This window comes from Ischnura elegans, chromosome 3, assembly GCF_921293095.1.
Source record: "Ischnura elegans chromosome 3, ioIscEleg1.1, whole genome shotgun sequence".
Lineage (NCBI taxonomy): Eukaryota > Metazoa > Arthropoda > Insecta > Odonata > Coenagrionidae > Ischnura > Ischnura elegans.
This window is the reverse complement of record NC_060248.1, coordinates 32,021,084-32,039,147: the sequence shown is the minus strand read 5'-3', so window position 1 is coordinate 32,039,147 and position 18,064 is coordinate 32,021,084. Positions and strand designations below refer to the sequence as shown.

General features: G+C 39.2%; 1 protein-coding gene across 1 annotated transcript in view; it reads right to left on the bottom strand.

The window, feature by feature from the left end:
- LOC124155158 overlaps positions 1 to 18,064 on the bottom strand; it is a 61,163-nt gene that overhangs the window by 39,750 nt on the left and 3,349 nt on the right. Inside the window, exons 5-9 of the mRNA XM_046528874.1 lie at positions 12,846 to 12,893; positions 11,324 to 11,599; positions 10,937 to 11,003; positions 9,178 to 9,314; positions 6,546 to 7,329 (exon numbers count right to left, since the gene is read on the bottom strand). Of these exons, the coding sequence (XP_046384830.1) occupies positions 6,546 to 7,329; positions 9,178 to 9,314; positions 10,937 to 11,003; positions 11,324 to 11,599; positions 12,846 to 12,893 (1,312 nt within the window). The remainder of the gene's footprint in view (positions 1 to 6,545; positions 7,330 to 9,177; positions 9,315 to 10,936; positions 11,004 to 11,323; positions 11,600 to 12,845; positions 12,894 to 18,064) is intronic.

Below are 18,064 nucleotides of genomic sequence, written 5' to 3'. Positions count from 1 at the left end.
TTTCAGTTTTTCACCAGAATACTGCGCCATGACGCAATCGAGGGTTGATATCTTCCCGAATACATGAACTCCGATATTCAGACCTTGTTCCTAGGTTGATAAAATTACAGTCCGGCCACCGAGAGTTGTCCAATTACAGACAAAATGGTCTAGGTCCGGGGAGGGGGCAAGGCTGCCAGGTAAGAAAGGGAAACGCTTACAAAGTGTTCCGTGAAGAAAAGATCCGGAAGGGACGACGAGCGTGAAGGACCTAGAGGAATAATCACTTGTTCTGTGATTCGAAGAATGGGCTTATTTTGGTGGATCAGGCTTATTTCGGTGTTCGTTTATGCATTTGACAACGTTGTATGACTAGGAGAGGGTGTGAGGTGCGTTTGGGGGACAGCGGTTGGCTTTAAACCGTGCTGGCGCAGGATTATCCGCCCATCCTATTGTGCCGTAATCGGACAACCCTCGCCAGCCGGACTGTATGTAATTTATCGCAGAGTAAGGTTATCCTGCGGGATGCAACACTGCATTACACGTATGCGCTTACTCACGCTTGTGGCGAACTGATCTAGCGGGGCCTGCGATGCATTCGGAGCCGAAAAAATAGCTCCCCGCAGTGACGAAGAACGGGCGAAACGTTGAACAGTTCCTAAATTCACACCATTTTCATTGATACCTTATTCAGATCATGATCACAGTGAGAGTTTCCCAGCGCCACACCGCGTAGTATCGGCCAAATCGAAAGGCGCCAAATGTGAAATTTGAAAATTTTGAATGCTCGTATCTCTGAAAATTCGTAAATCGAATGTGCATAGGAAGATGTCTGACTGTACATCCTATTTACGAACGGTTATGAGTAGGGCACCCTGACTACACAGGAATGAAGCTAGTTATATGATGTTGCGTGTAAACTAAATAAAGAACCATAATTGACGCTCTTAGGCACAGTAAACGAGAATAACTTAAACGTGGCGCAATTATTGAAACTTAAGTGTAGTGAATATCCACCTAAATACCGTGACTTGTGCGTGCAACTTCGTAATAAAGCTCATATTGTAACCGCCGGGACCGGGACATAGGTTCGTAATTTCGTAAAAACGAAAATTTCGTAATAACGTTTCTTTTACTATAGCTTGGATAGGCCTTTTCGACGGGACCAACGGTGTGATTCGTAATAACGAGAACTTCGTAACAACGTTGTTCGTATTAACGAGAGTCTACTGTATGTAACATTGATATAGAAAAAAGATTTTTTTAGTTTTAGCACTAGAAATAGGCAATAAACAGAAATAAATACTATCGTGGAAGGGAGAAAGAAAAAACTAAATAATGATCAAAATAAATTCTTCTTGGGTTTCTGTCCGGGTAAGGTGCTCATTCTACCTCTCTGCCAATGATTCATTTGAAAACTTCTCCATCATCATCAATGCCGTTGATACCTACCATGTATGAGGTACTGCGATTATAAAATTGTCTCTAATCTCTCTGAAGACTTCCATTAAAAAATACAGAGGAACCTCAATCTATCATTTTTCAGGGAGATGGACGAAAAAATTATGAATCTAGGAAAACGATAAATTTGGGAATGTTTGGCTAGGTTGCTCATGTCCCAGGAAACAGGATTTTTTTGCGAGTAATTATGATATTCGTGAAAGGATTCAAACAAGATTTTAGCAGATCACAGGAATATTAGTAATTTATCGAAACACTAAGTTCATACTGTTGATTCAACTAATTTATTTATCAAATATACTAAAGGAACACGCCACCTCATTAAAAAATGTTTGCACTCCGCTTGGCATTTGCACTGCTATTATGGATTTCTGTCCGATGTCAAAATTCTTATCCATCAAATGCCATTTTAAGTACACACATTTATGAGAACAATGTGCATGTTACGCCTAAAATAACCGCTTTCACTGGCGCAGTAATTGGTTGTGAGATGGATCACAAAGGCCAAAAATAGTCTATTATTAAAAATGTTCCTGTCTAATAAATATATTTTTGATATAATTGAGGCATTGTGTAACGCATAAACCATGTTCCATTAATCGTCAGCGGCACGTACACCTTATCCTTGGCTTCATCCCACTTCTTTTTTAATTCAACCCACCGTCATGTGCTAGCAGATAACTCGATGCGTTATGCAATATTCACGCCCTTCTAGCCCAGATGCTTTTCTTTCTCATCTTCAATTATTTTCAGTCCATCTTTTAAAGTTCTCCCTTGCTTCTTCAGCAGGGCCATGGTCCGAAGACAAAAAAATAAAACTAATAAAAATGAAACCTAACTATATTAAACCCACACAGAAAACACTCGCTGGTTTGAAGTCAACCCACCATGTAAAGTACGGATCCACTTGTACGAGGTGAAGTTCAGAACTGATGCTATTGAATATGGCGTACACAGAGCATACTTTGAAGGGTGAAGCATGACCATATGACTGCACCATGAAATTTTTTGTCATAAGGAGAAGGCAACTTACACACTTATTTCTAAGTAGCGTAGCGCCAGATGAGCAGATGAATTCGGATTTCTAATAGGGAGAAACAAAATATCCTCGTAAATTCATTACTGATAATAACCTGATATACTGTTTTTGGAAAAAATGCCGCATCAACTGCCGAGAAGCATCTTTGAAGAGGGTGTTCCCATTCCCTTCTTCAAAGATATCAAATCCTCCCCAACCCCTTTCTCAAGGGTATAAAAGTGATTTTCAAATGTTTTGCAGTGTCTTGTACTAGATGATGGCTCAGTGAGCCGAAACTCGTTGTAAGCAGTAAAACATTATGTGGTAAAGTGCTATGTACGATCTTTTATTTATTCAAATACGTTAGCAAATACATCGAGTTTGGTCTCATTCTTTTTTGAATTACGTGGACATTGCTAATATTTTGATGCAATAAAAGTATAATACCAATTGCCAAAATTCATTTTTAGATCGTAACTGAGTCACAATGAAAATAACTAATTAAAAAGATTGTGCATTCACCTGACCATACGGAAGAAACTACAAATATTAACCTACGATGGTAAATTTAGGAAACGGGCTATTTTTTTTTCTAGCCACTGAGCGATAGAGGGCATCAAAAATGGTGGCTAGGCGGGCTACCGTTACGATTTCGTAGGCGTTGGAAACAAATATCTATCTCATGCGTTGATAATAGTTGCTATTTGCTACTGACCACAAAATTCTTAGCTACAATACTTATGCAAAAATTTTAAAGATGTTATTTGATTACATTTTCTAAAATGGTTAGGAATTTCTTTAGAGCTAAGATAGTTGATATTTAACAATAAAGAATGGGAAGTTTAGGGTCGTGTGATTTATAATGATCTTTCACAGCATAAAATCAATGAGAAAGATAATTTTAAATAATCTTAAATAGCCACAAAAAAAATTGAACAAGGCCACTAAAAACAGAAAAAGGAAAGTGGGAACAAAAGCACACATTTTATCATGACACATTAAAAACTTTTGAAATTACAAAACTCGATACATATTACGAAGTGCCTACTTCCCAGTCCCACTGACTTCGTATAGTTGAGAGAATTACTGTATTACCCATGCATGTTATATTAGTTGCAGTTTCTTGCAGCTTGCTATTTTTTACTATAGGGACATCAGCTAATATCTGCATTATATTTTTTGTGAAATAATATCAAGTTAATTTCTTTTCTTATGCACCAATTTTAATTCAAATTGTTTTCATTGCAGTGCCGTGGATAGGCTCAGCATATGATTTCAACGACGTCGCAGGCTTAACACTCATAATACAACTTTTTTTTTAATTAACAGGAACGTTAATGACATCATTATGCATGCCTAGCAGATTTTTTTAACGTGTATAATGAAGATATTACATTGGATGATAGAAAAATTCTTCCAAGGAGCGTTCTAATATCTCCCTCCGTTTTTGTCTGCAGAAACAAATGCGACGCGTTACTTCACATAACTTCTGCATAAAAGCACAGAAAAAAATAAGTATACACCAATGGAAGTATTTGAGGTACAGCAGACTCCCGATTGTCCGGCTGCGGTTTATCCGGGTTGCGGATTATCCGTGTATGATTTTCACGCTCGCTCAATTTTTTCCACGATCTTTTTAAAAAAAACTCGGACGAAAAATCATCGGAATCACGGCATTAATTCCAGGATACACCAGGCTTATTATTTGCGTTAGAATCCCCTTCGTAAAATGGAAGCGATCACGCGCTAGCTGCATTCACAGGAGCACCGTGTGCCTATTGTCCAAGCCTCACAGCGTACGACCGTAGTCCTTGACCACAAATAATTGTCTTTTGAATTTGAATAACAGCAGTGCAACCCGGTAACTTGTGCGAGATGTGACCTTGTGGCGCGGTGAGTTGGATGTCGAGCAGTGGTTTTGAAGCATTTGTGCAAACCACTTTTCTGTATCCATGATCACACAGCCACGAATGTGTGGTTTTCGAAACCAGGCCTAACATGGAGCATTAATAATACGAGTGCAACCATGTTATCGCCGCTAAAAAGATCGCAAACTGGTGAAGAAAACTCTCAATGAGTCTGGGAAGCACTCTTTAATAAAAGAATAACTGCTTAAATAATAATATATTGTTTGTTTTACGTAAATTTTGAACATTACAAAAAATTTAAGAGAAATTTTGGATTATCCGTGTTTTCCGATTATTCCTGCCGTCTCTCTCCTTTATTAGACTGGATAATCGGGAGTGTACTGTACTAAATTACCTTGATACAGTTTTATCAGTAATTTTTGAATTTTCAGAGGGAAATACCAAAATAATAGAATGATCATGTAAATGCACTTAGTGCATTTGGCTTCATCGGCGGTGCATTGGGATAGTATTGACAAAGCAATGCTTTGCATGATTTCTATTCAGTGCGGCACTCAAACATTGAATGGCTGCTTAGTTATTAAGGTAAGGAAATTAAGTGATGCAAAAAAAATCTCCTTTCATCTGGATTTATGGTTAAGTTTATTGGAATGAAATGTCTCCGTCACCACACCAATCCTGTTCCTATAAATGTGTTGACAATAGGTTTATTGGCCATTATTTGCTCCACCTCCGGTAAAGCGACAATTTGCTTTAGCGAGTGTTCATTAGAGCACTGTGGGGTCACGTTTTATCGAGGTTGCACAGTATGTGGTCCGCTCTTCCTAAAGAGGTAAAAGGGGCACCAACATGAGCTTCTTGCAGCTTCTTACATCACCACCATGTTAACTGACTTGCCTCTGGTCTTAACACCAGAAACAAGTCAGTTAACATAGTATTTCTCAGAGGTATGTTCAACAAAAAACATTAAATATTGAAATCTTGGGTGACTATAAAAGTCGAAATACAACATTAAGATATATTTCAAAAGTTTTCAAGGCTCCAGTTTTAACAGATTTCTGGATACTGCCATTTTAGAAATAATGTGGTATTTTATAAGTTTTATTCATATTTTGAATTGGCCAAAAAATATTAAAGAAATTATACCACAAAGAATTTTAATAATCATAAAAGTAAAAGAAGGCAAACCAAGGCAATGGAATAGTAAGTTTTATTGTCAGTAAGTTTGCATGCAGTGTGGCATGTTTGTCCCACATAGCTCCACAGTACTGACCCTTTAGCCAGAACTTTGTGGGTTAGGCCATTCACTATGGTGATTATTCAAGGAAAACCCCTTGAGATTTGAATAACAAAGCCAGCCCCGGGCATCTTCCCACCTCTCCCGTACTGACTATACCTCCCCTTGTTGTCCACTTAATAAGAAAGTTTACAAATATAACCCATCAAGTTACCTTACAACCATGTCAACCCAAGTTTTACATACGTGACAGCTGGATGAATGCACTGCTAGCACTTGATGACTTGCATGGAAACTAATCTGACAGTAAGGGGACATGTGTGAAGCCACTGATACCTGGGGCAGCACAAGGCTTATGTCAAACAATTCTCTCTCTAGGAATTATGCACTTCACGTGCATATGTGGGTGACTCTATTAAGATTACGCATCTGGCTAGTAATATCTGGTTAATATTTAAAGCCCATGTCCATATTCGATACCAAATATAGAGGAAGAGTTCAAACTGCACAGTGAATAGTGTTACCGGAAATGGAGCTAGTTCCATCACTGAAACATAAATGGCTTTCAGGGAAACCCTCTGTCACATTGCCATCTTATTAGCATATAGTGGGAACATAACCCTACATTGTGCCATGAAATTCTATGGATTGAGCCTGTTGTCAGAGCATATTCCAATCGATCACATTTGATGATTAAAGACAGGGAAGTTGATCCACATCTCGTATGTATGTGAATGAATCATAGTTATTTCCGAGCAAAAAATCAGAAAATGCAGAACTACCAAATAGTTCTCATAGAATATACTACGAAAATGCACTACTGTCAAAGAATTTCATGAAAAAGCTTCCAAGCCACTATCAATGACAGGCTTGCCAGTAACCCACCCAAATTTCTGTATTAGAACCAGCTCAATTTTGTGTCACTGTGCACTCCGTTAATTCCTTCTCCCGTCCTATATTTAGCAAACAAGATATTACTCACCGGACTAGATTCCCAGTCCTCCTCGTCTTCTGTCACCTTGGGTCTCTGGACTTGGGACTGCTCTCTGTCACGTCCCCATCCGCCTCCTTGGCCCTGGAAACCACCTCCTCCTCCTCGCCCACCCCTTCCACCTCGTCCACCCCTCCCCCTGTCCTCACCCCTACCCCCACGGTAGCTTCCCCCTGACTCCCTCTGCCGCCCATCCCCACTACCATCCATTCTCCCACGGTACCCATCCCCCCCTTCACCCGACCTACCCCGGTCCCCATGCCCATCAGTTCTCCCACGATTCCCATCGCCAAACCTGCCCCGGCCCCTGTCTCCTCCCCCTCGGCCACCCCTCTGGTCACCACCACCTCCATAATCCCTCCTCTCCTGGTGCGAGTGCTCCTCGTATGATTCTTTCTTCTTCTCCCACTCGTCCCTGCCTCTGTGGTGATCCTGGCTCTCCCTACCACCCACGTCCGAAGGTTTCCCCTTGAATGAGGAACCCGAGGTGTCATCCGAGATCTTGTCATGAGTGGCCCTATTCCCCCTGTACCCCCCCGAATACCCAGGAGAACTCTTTTCTGCTTTTGCCTTGTCATACTCTTCATGCCGAGACTCACACTGGATAGCACCTTTCGGAGAAGATTTAGGTGCTGTGGAGCGATTCTCCCTATTTTCTACCTGAGCCTTTCCTGGTGGAGTCTTCATGATTTCTGGTTCACCTCCATTACATATGGCTTTGGGGTCATTTACATCCTTGCATTGACTTTCTTCTCCAAGGTTCATGGCTTTCTTGCTGTAAAGAAAAATGAAGATTGCAATCCAAAGAGAAGCTATAGCTTAAAAAAAAGCAGAAATACAAATCTGGAAAAGTGGCTGAAAATAGAAGGAATAATTCATCATAAAGACAACTGAGGACCATTTAAAAAATAGTAATAGTAATTAGGAATGGTCAGATCGGATCCATATTTGTGTGGATATTGCCCTTCACCAGATACTTCAGATTCAAATTTGCTGAAGACATCGGATCTAGAATTGAAATTTTTAGTTACTGCTTAAGTGAATGCAGTGTCCCATAAGACAGAGTGGAAAGAGATTTGATCCTGTCTTTGCATGCACTGATGCAAACGGACACTTGTCTCTCCATCTCTTGTAAGGGCTGTGCAACAGAATTTCAGCCATGGAGAATTTTAAGGCAAAATATGATAGACGCATTGTGTTACTCTTCTCCAGAGATTGAACAATCATCAGGGGAATCTCAGGGTCGTCGGATAATAACCATGCCAAAAGTTACTACATCGAAGATTTAAGAAAGCCACCCTCGGCCATCCATCAGCCCCTGCTGCCACTGACATTTTTTAGTTTCCAAGATCACACAGACTATAAATCATTGCCGTTGAAGGAAAATATCAATTTGTATGAGAACTATTGAAGCGTAATTCATGCCTACCCCGTCTCACCAACTGACCTTTTTCGGCCTACCTGCTTCAATTCTCTATTTCTGGAGGACAAATGCTAGGTGAGTGACTTTCTGGGTCTAGATAACTTCGGCCATTGGATGACATGCATGAGATTTTAAAAAGAATGAGACCAAACACGGCATTTTTGAAGGTATTCTAGTTTTTTCAGCTGTAATTGATTGGCACCAAGTTTTCTAGTTACAACTAGACTCTCGTTAATACGAACAATATTATTACAAAGCAAATCGCTGGTCCCGACAAAAAGGCGATTCTTATGCTGCACAAATTACAAAAATGTCAATATTATTATTACTAGCCAACCAATTGATGCAAAATATAATTCAAAAATGTATTAAAGGCAAAGTGAGGGACACCCAAACACAAGTATGAAGTTCATTGGGAATGTTGGAAGTGGGTAGGGTTACGTAGATAATCTACAACCTGTTATTTTTTCAGTTGTTACAATTGGTCAACAATAGACAACAGAAACTTTTTTAATAATATAGCTGTATTGCCTTCTACTGATTAATATGTTGAGCTTCCATTGCATCTTTTTTTGAAAGCATCCACTTTTGAAAGGTTATTACCCCATACGGACCCCACCTCATACGAATAGCACGTTTTTGAAAACTCTGTTACTTAAGGAGATATTTCCTTTTTCGATTGCCTTTTGTGATGTTGATACTCCATTATATACTTCAAAATCAAAACACACAATTCTAAACCCACCACCAGAAGATTTCAATGAAATTTGCTGAGGATGTTTCTGTTTCTTTAACACCTATTTACATGTTACATTTACACATACGAGTTAATATCTGTTTGCATGAATGACTTTTGTGGACCAGAACAGAACGCGTACAAATGAATGGAACATGAACCTAATTAGAATAGGTTCTATTTTCTGTACATGCATTAGCCCAAGTTGGGTGATAACACTGAGCATTTTCGTGTTCATTCATGCATTTAAGCATTTAGACATTAACTTGTAAGGGTTAATGTACCGTGTAAACAGGCCTTTAGGAGCGACTAGAAAATAGCAATCAACAATGTTTTCTCCTTAGTAACCTTATAGCAGCTGAATCAAAGAAAAATAATACTAGGAAACTGGTATCCTGAGAGTAGAAATGAGCATAAAAAGTGAGATTTAGGGTTTCAGCCTTAGTACCAAATATTTTACTCACAAGCAGTCACAGATTCCCCTATGGTATGGCCAGTCCTCTTTTTGGCATTCAGGAGAGCAATACCATGCACCACATACTCCACAGGTGAGGGTAGAAGGATCATTGCAGTAGCAACATTTTCCAATGCTATAATTAGCCTAGAAAAAATAATTGCCATTGTCATGATTTAAGGAACCACAAGAAATTGATTACCACATATATTAATACCTGATTAAATGCGTTATTCACTAGCTATGGCTGCGAGAAACAAATTGGCGCCTTGACATTTAATTGCCAAACTTTGAAAGGGAAAAGCATCTTTCCTATGGAACTAACTGACATTGATTGATCAAAACAAAGATTTATCAATATGTTCAAAGCAAGAGCTACACTCGGAATACGCCTAGCAAACATTCAATATGACAAAAATACTCTTTAGTGAAAAATTTTAATCAAGAACTAAGGAAGTACTATCTATTAATTTGAATGCTTTACTGACATTTGCTATTTGGATTTACGTCATGTCATTTAAACAAGGGCAACAATAGTCATTAAAATAACCAGTTTGTTTGAATTCAGCAGTCATCCAAAGAGGAGTAGGTACATACATTCTTTGATGTGTGTAATTAATTTTCTGGTTATTCCAAGATAGCCACAACAGCATGCGTTTTCTATTCTAGGCCCACACCTATCAGGCAAGGGAAAATACTACAGTGGAACCCCGATTTATTGTTCCCGCATTCATCGTTCGCCGCTCCTGGTCCCGAATTAAGTTCCATAAAGACAATGTAATTTTTTCCCGCATCTATCGTTCCCCGAAGTATCGTTTTCCCGCATTTATCGTTTGACGATCGCGGTCCCGTCGTATAATTTTCCCGCATCTATCGTTTGACGAAAATGAGACGAAGTGTTTACAACGTGTTGTTTACGGCTAATAACGACGTAGATAAGTCGAATCAACAATATGACCTAAGTGTTTCGATAGTGTAATAATATTCCTGTAATCAGCTGAAATGTCGTTTGAATCCATTAACGAATGTCATAATTCGCAAAAATCCTGCTGATCCTGGGACATAGGCAACCCGGACAACCATTCCCGCATTGATCGTTTTCCCGCATTCATCGTTCTTTTCATCCATCCCCCTGAAAAACGACAGATCGAGGTTCCACTGTATTGCACTGCAGTACACTGCCCAAAAATGCCTCATAATGTACCTCAGGAGATTTTTGCTCAAATAAATAAACATCGAAACTTGAATAGCTACTAGCGTTACTCTACAAAGAGTGACAATTTTTCCTAGGAAAAAAAGGGAGAGTTGCAGAGAAAATTGATGTGCCGCAATTTTCTTGATAGCACACATGCAGTCATACAGGGGTATAAAGCCGATTGTATAGTTTAAAAATTGTTCACTACAAAGTAATCCAAGACACAAAAAAACTGTTACTCCAGAAAGTCCCTGATCCCTTCTGTTAAAGTTTTCCACATTAGGGCTCACTTGTAATCACTAAAATACACTATTTTGGGAAACAATTGGATTTAATAATTAGACAAAAGGATTGAAAATATGCTTTGCAAAGATGTCGTTATGTATAACCATGTATGGCTGAAAATTTCTGAGCTCCTTCAAATTTCCCCCCAGATTTTCCTTGGGTCATAATAATATGATATTTCTTCCATATTTTTTGGATCTCGTCTTTGCCATAGTGCTGATCACATTGCAATCACATGAAAAACTGCACTAAGCAAGAAACCTTAAAGAAGTGAAAATAAAAATCATACCGCTTCATCTTCCTCATACTCCAAGTCATACACAGATCTTCGTGCATGCCTCGCCACTGCTTCTCTCCTATTGGAAGGAAAAAAAACGAATTAACTGCTATGATATAGCTAGAGCATGGAAACATTAAAAAGTTCCAAGATGTAATGGTGCAGGTTAAAAGGACAAAATTTCAATTTGCAATATAATTTATGCATACCATTGCACACCCATCAAACTTCATAGTACCTTATTTCATTTTTGTTAGGACTAATACTTAAATTCACAATTTTAAAGCATTAAAAATCTTGCATTATAGCAATTTGGTTAATTTACCATAGTAGCAAAACTCTGGTTTGCAATGATAATAGAGCCCAATGTTTTCATATTTAAGAAATCATTCACAATACCTGGGAGCCATAACTCCGCGCCCCAGGGAAAAATTACGGCCACGTCCTTTCACAGACACTCCATTCATGAGAAAAGCATTGTGCATATCATAAGCTCCTCCCCTGTATGGGTTGAACATGCCAGGTGTGAATGAGTTTTGTGTCACATAATCACCCTCTTCTTCTTCTTCCAAGTCATAACTGAGCATTTCCCGGGGAGTGTGGCCCCTGTGAGAATAAACATCCTCTACAGAAGGGCGAGGATGGAAAGGTACACCACGTCCCCTACCCCTAGGCCTGAAAAAGAAAAATATTTTCCATGTAATCAAACTAAACAGAGGTACACTGCCAAAATCCATCAAGAAATATTAATATGCAAGAACAACTGGTTATGCATGATCTAAAAGAAAGACAGACTTCCACAGGCTCAATTAAATTTAAAGAACACATACTAATACTCCACATAAATGCTTCTGAGGTCATTGAATGGTTATGCTGGGGAGGTAAGTTACTAAAAGCTTGCAAATAACTGCAGGGGTGATTATATAACTTAAAATACTATCACTAAAACAGACTTAGAGGTAAAAACTAAGCAAAGTCATGTAAAACAAATAGGTGCGAACTACTTGCTAGAAAATATTTTGCATGCATGCGGAAAAGTCAATGAAATGTCTATTAAGTTAAAGGTATTAGTCAAGTTAGGTGAATATCGCATTCTTTAAATAACTTTTATCAAAATGCGGCTGATTCCACATTCAAGTCTCCTGTTGATACGTAAGTATGAGTCATCATGTGCGTTTAACAGAGGATAGTGTAATTACTTCCAATGTTGTGTTTAAAGAGGTCCTCTGACCTCAATTTGTACACGAAAATTCCAATTAAATTTGTACATAAGACCCTGCCTTTTTTTTTTCTACATTTTAAAATTAGAAAAGCGACTATCCCTCTGTGGACCTGCATTGAAAAGAGCGGGAGAAGCCCGCTGGGAGCGGGCGCAGCACGCTCGTACATATACAGTGGTAGGGGCAGCTCCAATAGAGCTCAAGATCTAAGCTAAATGGGCCAAACTGACAATACAATCAGCACTGCATGCAAAAAAACAATGCCAGACACACCCCCAACCACAGCTTGAAAACTTGACTGCATTCAACAATGCATGTGATAAAATAACAAAATGTACTGTGCATGGGCCTCCATAAAAATTGTTCTGAGGACAGGAGGAGCATTCAGAGCAATCCCTGGGCTGCTGTGTTATCATGCCAAGAAGTTTACTGTCTATTCCATCGTCATCACTTGAAAATTTCATTGTTAATCACTCGTTTGGTTATTTAATATTACATTATACAATTACAGAATGATAACAAGGATTAAATTTCATTCCAAGTGGTATTAGCATTGGTTCAGCATTGCTTAACACTTTCTATAAGCCATGGGACAGCATGTGCGTTGCTCTCACAGTAACTAGACTAATGCATTGTAGTTACAATACCTTGCACATTCTACCAGGCCATAAAAAAATCAATGTGAAAAGAAAATACCATACCTAGTAAATGGGGCAGAAGTTTGCTTGTGCCGGCTTGCATATGAAATCCTTGAATTTGAAACAGGAAAAGATTCTTAAAGACTTTTTCTGATAAAAGTTTTGATAAAGTTAATGGTGGATGTTTTGATAGCTTGTGCGTTTGCATTCTTCAAAAATTACTGTCTCTTTCCGATTGTAGTAAGAAAACAGCACAGAAATATTAAGTTTTGGTAGTATGTACTTTCTTTAATCAGAGGAAATGACAAATTTAAAAAATCATAGGCAAGACAGATAAAAAATTGCAAAGCATTGCTTACATGTATATTTGTAAAAGTTATTCGATTGCTTGTGTAAGACTAAGCATCAAAATACCTGTATATATATATTATTACACCAGTGAAAATAAACCGAAACAAACCGCAAGTTTTTTGAGTAAAGCGGAGCCTATACATAGGTAATGAAGTTGAGAGGGCCGGAAGTTTACTTTGTTGTCACTGAACTTTGTTAGATGCGGGCCTGCACTAATGAACTTTGTATTGAACTAGGAACCAAGCTTACTGCAGTACATCACGGCAATTGTTTCATAACGTTGAACGGAAGGAAAATATGTTTGAAAGCGTCCAGAAAAAGAGCTATCATCCAAATTGACCGAGAAAACTTCTCCCTTTCACCATGTCAGAGTATTTTGCCTCTTCCAACTTCTAAAGAATTCCACACTAGAGATGTTCAAATGAACGTGTTGAAGTTTATAAATAAGCAAAGGGTTGTCAAGGGTAAAAATTTGTTGATAAGTTACCAGTGCAGATGAATAAATAAGTTAAAGGACACAACAACATCGTGTATAATTAGGAAGAATAATTGAGTTACATTAGGTTATGGGCTCGTCAAAAGTGAAAAATATGGATTTAGCAAAACATATCAAGCCAGTGGCCGGTGAGAGAGACTGGGCACTGTGGAAGAGGAAAGTTTGTGATTTGCTTGATTACCATGAAGGTGCTCTTTACATCATTGAAACAAATTTGAGAAACCAGGTGCGTTGGCTGAAGATGGGACGGATAAACAAATCAAGGAACACAAGATAAAGTCTGATTTGTACCGTAAGGCAAACAACTATGCTAAGTCAATGATTGCAAGCTCAGTGACAGATGAGGTCTATCAAAAAATTATGGACAAGGAAACTGCGTATGAGACTTGGGTGGCATTGAAACAACTCTTCGAAGCATCAAGTAAGGACCAATTATTTCAAATTTGCACTGATTTCTTTGCTTTTGTTTGGACATCAGGAGAGGATGTATCAACACACATCGCAAAGTTAAAGAGCCTGTGGAACGAGACAAATAATGGTTTAAAGATAAAGGGTGAGAACGTCACGCCAGAGATGATTTTAATGAGTAAAATTTTGCACATTTTGCCGAGCACATTTGAGACTTTCAAATCAAGTTGCATGCTGTTGACAAAGGACTATGTCAAATCTATTGAGGAACTCACTAGCCAGTTGTGCATGTTCGGGAGGAATTGCAAGAAAAAACCCTACAAAGAAAATTCCCAGGAGACACTTTAGGTCAAGAAGGACTGACAGAAGAGGGAAAGTAATTTCAGTCCGGGTAACAAAGATTCAAGAAAAGAGGACTGCTGCAATCATTGCTTCAAGAAGGGCTATTGGGTTAAGAATTGTAAGAAGTGGATTGCTGATGGCTACCAAAGAGCGCTCCTCAGAGCAATGCCGTGGACAACAATGTAGCCCTGAGGGTTATTAGCGAAGATATGTTTAAAGTCGAGACGGTTCCATCAGGATGGTGGATCAACAACGGAGCGACGAAGCATGTGATTCATTGTCCCGATCTGTTTGTCGAGTTCCAGGAATTTCAAAGTCCCTGCATCATTAAGGCCACTGGAAATTAAGTTCTCAGGGCCATCGGGAAAGGCACCATTGAAATTCTATCTTTCACTGAAGAAAAGACCTTGAAGATGACTCTAAGAAACACTTGGTGCGTTCCAAATATTTCTAGAAACCTGTTTTCTGTTTTAGCTGCCCAAGATAGGAATGAAATTAGCAAATTTCATTCCACGAAAACTAAGTGCTGGTTGGAAGTTAATGGAAAAGTAGTGCTGTGCGGAAGTCGCAAGAAAGGCAGAACTCTGTACAAGGCAGCCATTGAACCAGTTGTTCCCGGGAAAAAAGAATGGGTTAAAAGTGATGAAGCAGAAAATTCGACACTGCAGCTGTATCCCAAGAGATGGGTACACCAAGACAAGCAGCATGTGAAACAGATGCTTGAAAAGGAATTGGGAATCAAGGTGTCTTCAAAAATGGATCTGTGTGAGCCATGCATTTATGGTAAAGCTTATCGCTTGACATTTGGCACAAGGAAGAAGACTTCAAGGCCTGGAGAGCTGATGCCAGGTGATGTATGAGGTCCATTTGATGATTCATTTCAAAAAAGACGATATTTATTAGTGTTTAAGGATAGTTACACAAAATATCGTTATGGATACATCGTTAAGGAAAAGTCAGATGTCAAAGATGTTCTCAAGGTGATGATTGCACACGCAAAGAACCAAGGGCACATCATTAAAGAGTTCTTGTTCGATAATGGAAAGGAGTTTGACAATGAGGAGGTCAAAAGAATTCTTCAAACAGAAGGAATCACGCTTAGGCTGACAGCACCGTACACACCAGAGCAAAAAGGTGGCACCAAGCGTGAGAATCGGACAATTGTGGAGATGGCTAGGACCTTTAAGTACTCTAATCCAGAGGTTCAGTTTCCAAAAGCTATTTGGACTGAATTAGTAAGTACTGCAGTTTATATACTTAACAGGACTGGCAAATCATCAGTGGAAGGTTGCAGTCCTTATGCGTTATGGTTTGGAGAAAAATAAAGGATAAAACACCTTCGAATCATCGGATCGACGTGTTTTGTCCATATTCCCGTTCAGAAGAGGAAGAAGATGGAAGTGAAAGCGGTAAAATGATATCTTGTTGGATATGACAGAGAGGAGAGATACAGAGTCTATGTTAAAGAGAGAGACAGAATAATTATGTCCAGAGACGTCAAATTTCAAGAGAAGTTTACCGAATGCACAGAGAGAGTAAAGTTACCTCTTCGAGACGTCAATTTGAAGGAACCACAAGACGATTCTGAAGAAGGGCAAGCTCAAGAAGAAGTTCGCAATGAACAGCCGCAACAACCGGTTCAACAGCAAGACTGTGAAGATTATGAGGATCAAGACAGCGAAGACTAAGGAGAATCACAAGACTCAAGAAATGAGCCTCCAAGTGAAGAAGCTGAGCGACCAGGAATGCTAGGAAGACTGAGGGATCGTTACTCATTGAGAAAAAGCCTTTCTTACGCAGAGTGCATCATGATTGTTGCGGAGTTTGTTATGGAGAATATTGATCCAGAGACCATCACAGAAGCTTCGAACAGCCGAGAATGTGTTCAGTGGAAGAAGGCCATGGACAGCAAAATGGATTCATTGCTTAAGTATGAAATATGGGAGCTGACAAATTTGCCATAAGGAGAAAAAGCAATTCCCTGCAAATGGCTTTTTCGTTTAAAGATGAAACCAGATGGAAGCATTGACAAGTTCAAAGCAAGATTAGTTGCCAAAGGCTGCAGTCAACGTCCGGGAATTAATTTTAATCAAACCTACAGTCCTGTGGCAAAGATGGGGACGATCAGGTCGATTTTGAGCATAGTTGCGAGCGAGGAGATGCTATCAGCTCAATTCGACGTCTCAACTGCGTTCCTGTACGGAGAATTAGAAGAGGAAGTTTACATGTGTCAACCAGAGGTCTACAATGACAATAATGGAAACGTTTGTCGTTTGAAGAGGAGCCTTTATGGTTTGAAACAATCCCCAAGGTGCTGGAACAAACGTTTTGGAGGTTTCTTAAGGAAACTGGGATTCCAAGTGAGTGAAGCAGATCCATGTCTATTTACTAAAGAAAAGAATGGAAGGAAGCTCATCATTGTTATTTATGTAGATGATGGATTCATTGCAGCAACTCACAAACAAGACTTAAGAGAGTTTTCTGAAACAACTACCAGAGGATTTCAAGATTGCATCGAAGGAAGCTGATTATTTCCTGGGGCTTGAGATCCAAAAAGAAGATAATCAATCCCAAGCAATCAAGGTTTTGCAAAGATTCAACTTTGCAGATTCAAATCAATGTCAACACCGATTTTGAAAAGTCAACTGATTTCAAAATCAGGGAAAGAAGAGGAGACAGAGGTAAACAAGTTTCCTTACCGACAAGCAGTAGGTGCATTAATGTACTTCATGACTGGAACCAGACCAGATTTGGCGTACATTGTTGGATTTATCTCAAGGTCGTAAGAAAATCCATCATCAGAAGATGTCACAAGAGTGAAGAGGGCCTTCTGATACCTAGCAGGGACGCTTGATTTGGGTATTACTTACAGTTCTAAAGCAAACAAAGGCATTTTAGAATGTTACAGTGATGCAGACTTTGGAGGGTGTGTCAAAATAGGCAGATCGACTACAGTAGTTGTATCTCACGCTGGAGGAGCTATTTCGTGGCTAAGTCAAAGACAGCCAATGGTTGCTACTTGAACAACAGAAGCTGAGATTGTAGTAGCAAAGGAAATTATTTGGCTGACGAGACTTTTCAGACAAATTCAACCATTGAAATCACTCCCCATTTTGCAAGTGGATATGTAACTCAGCAGCAGTTAAACTGGCCGAGAATCCAGAATTCCATAAAAGAACGAAGCATATAGCAATAAAGCATTTTTTCGTTCGAGAAAAGGTTGCAGAGGGCAAGCTGGGCATTCAGCAAGTTCCAACTGAGAAGCAAGTAGCGGACATCATGACGAATCCGTTGTCAAGGGTTCGATTGAAGACATTGAGCTCTAGAATGGGTCTTTTCTAAATTAATGAATCCAAGAGTTGTATTTATTAATTAACAAGGGAATGAGTTCGAGTAATTGTTTTAACGAAATGTTAATTTAAATCTACAAGGGAGTGTGTTGAAATTTATAAATAAGCAAAGGGTTGTCAAGGGTAAAAAGTTACTGATAAGTTACCAGTGCAGATGAATAAATACGTTAAAAGAGACAACAACATCGTGTATAATTAAGAAGAATAATTGAGTTACATTAGAACGTACCAATTCAACTTTCTTTTGCCCAGTTAAGTTAGTAAGGCAAGGGTTGACTGTATTGGGCACGGGTGGCTAACAAGAGAGGGAGGGGGTGTGTGTACTAATGGTAGAT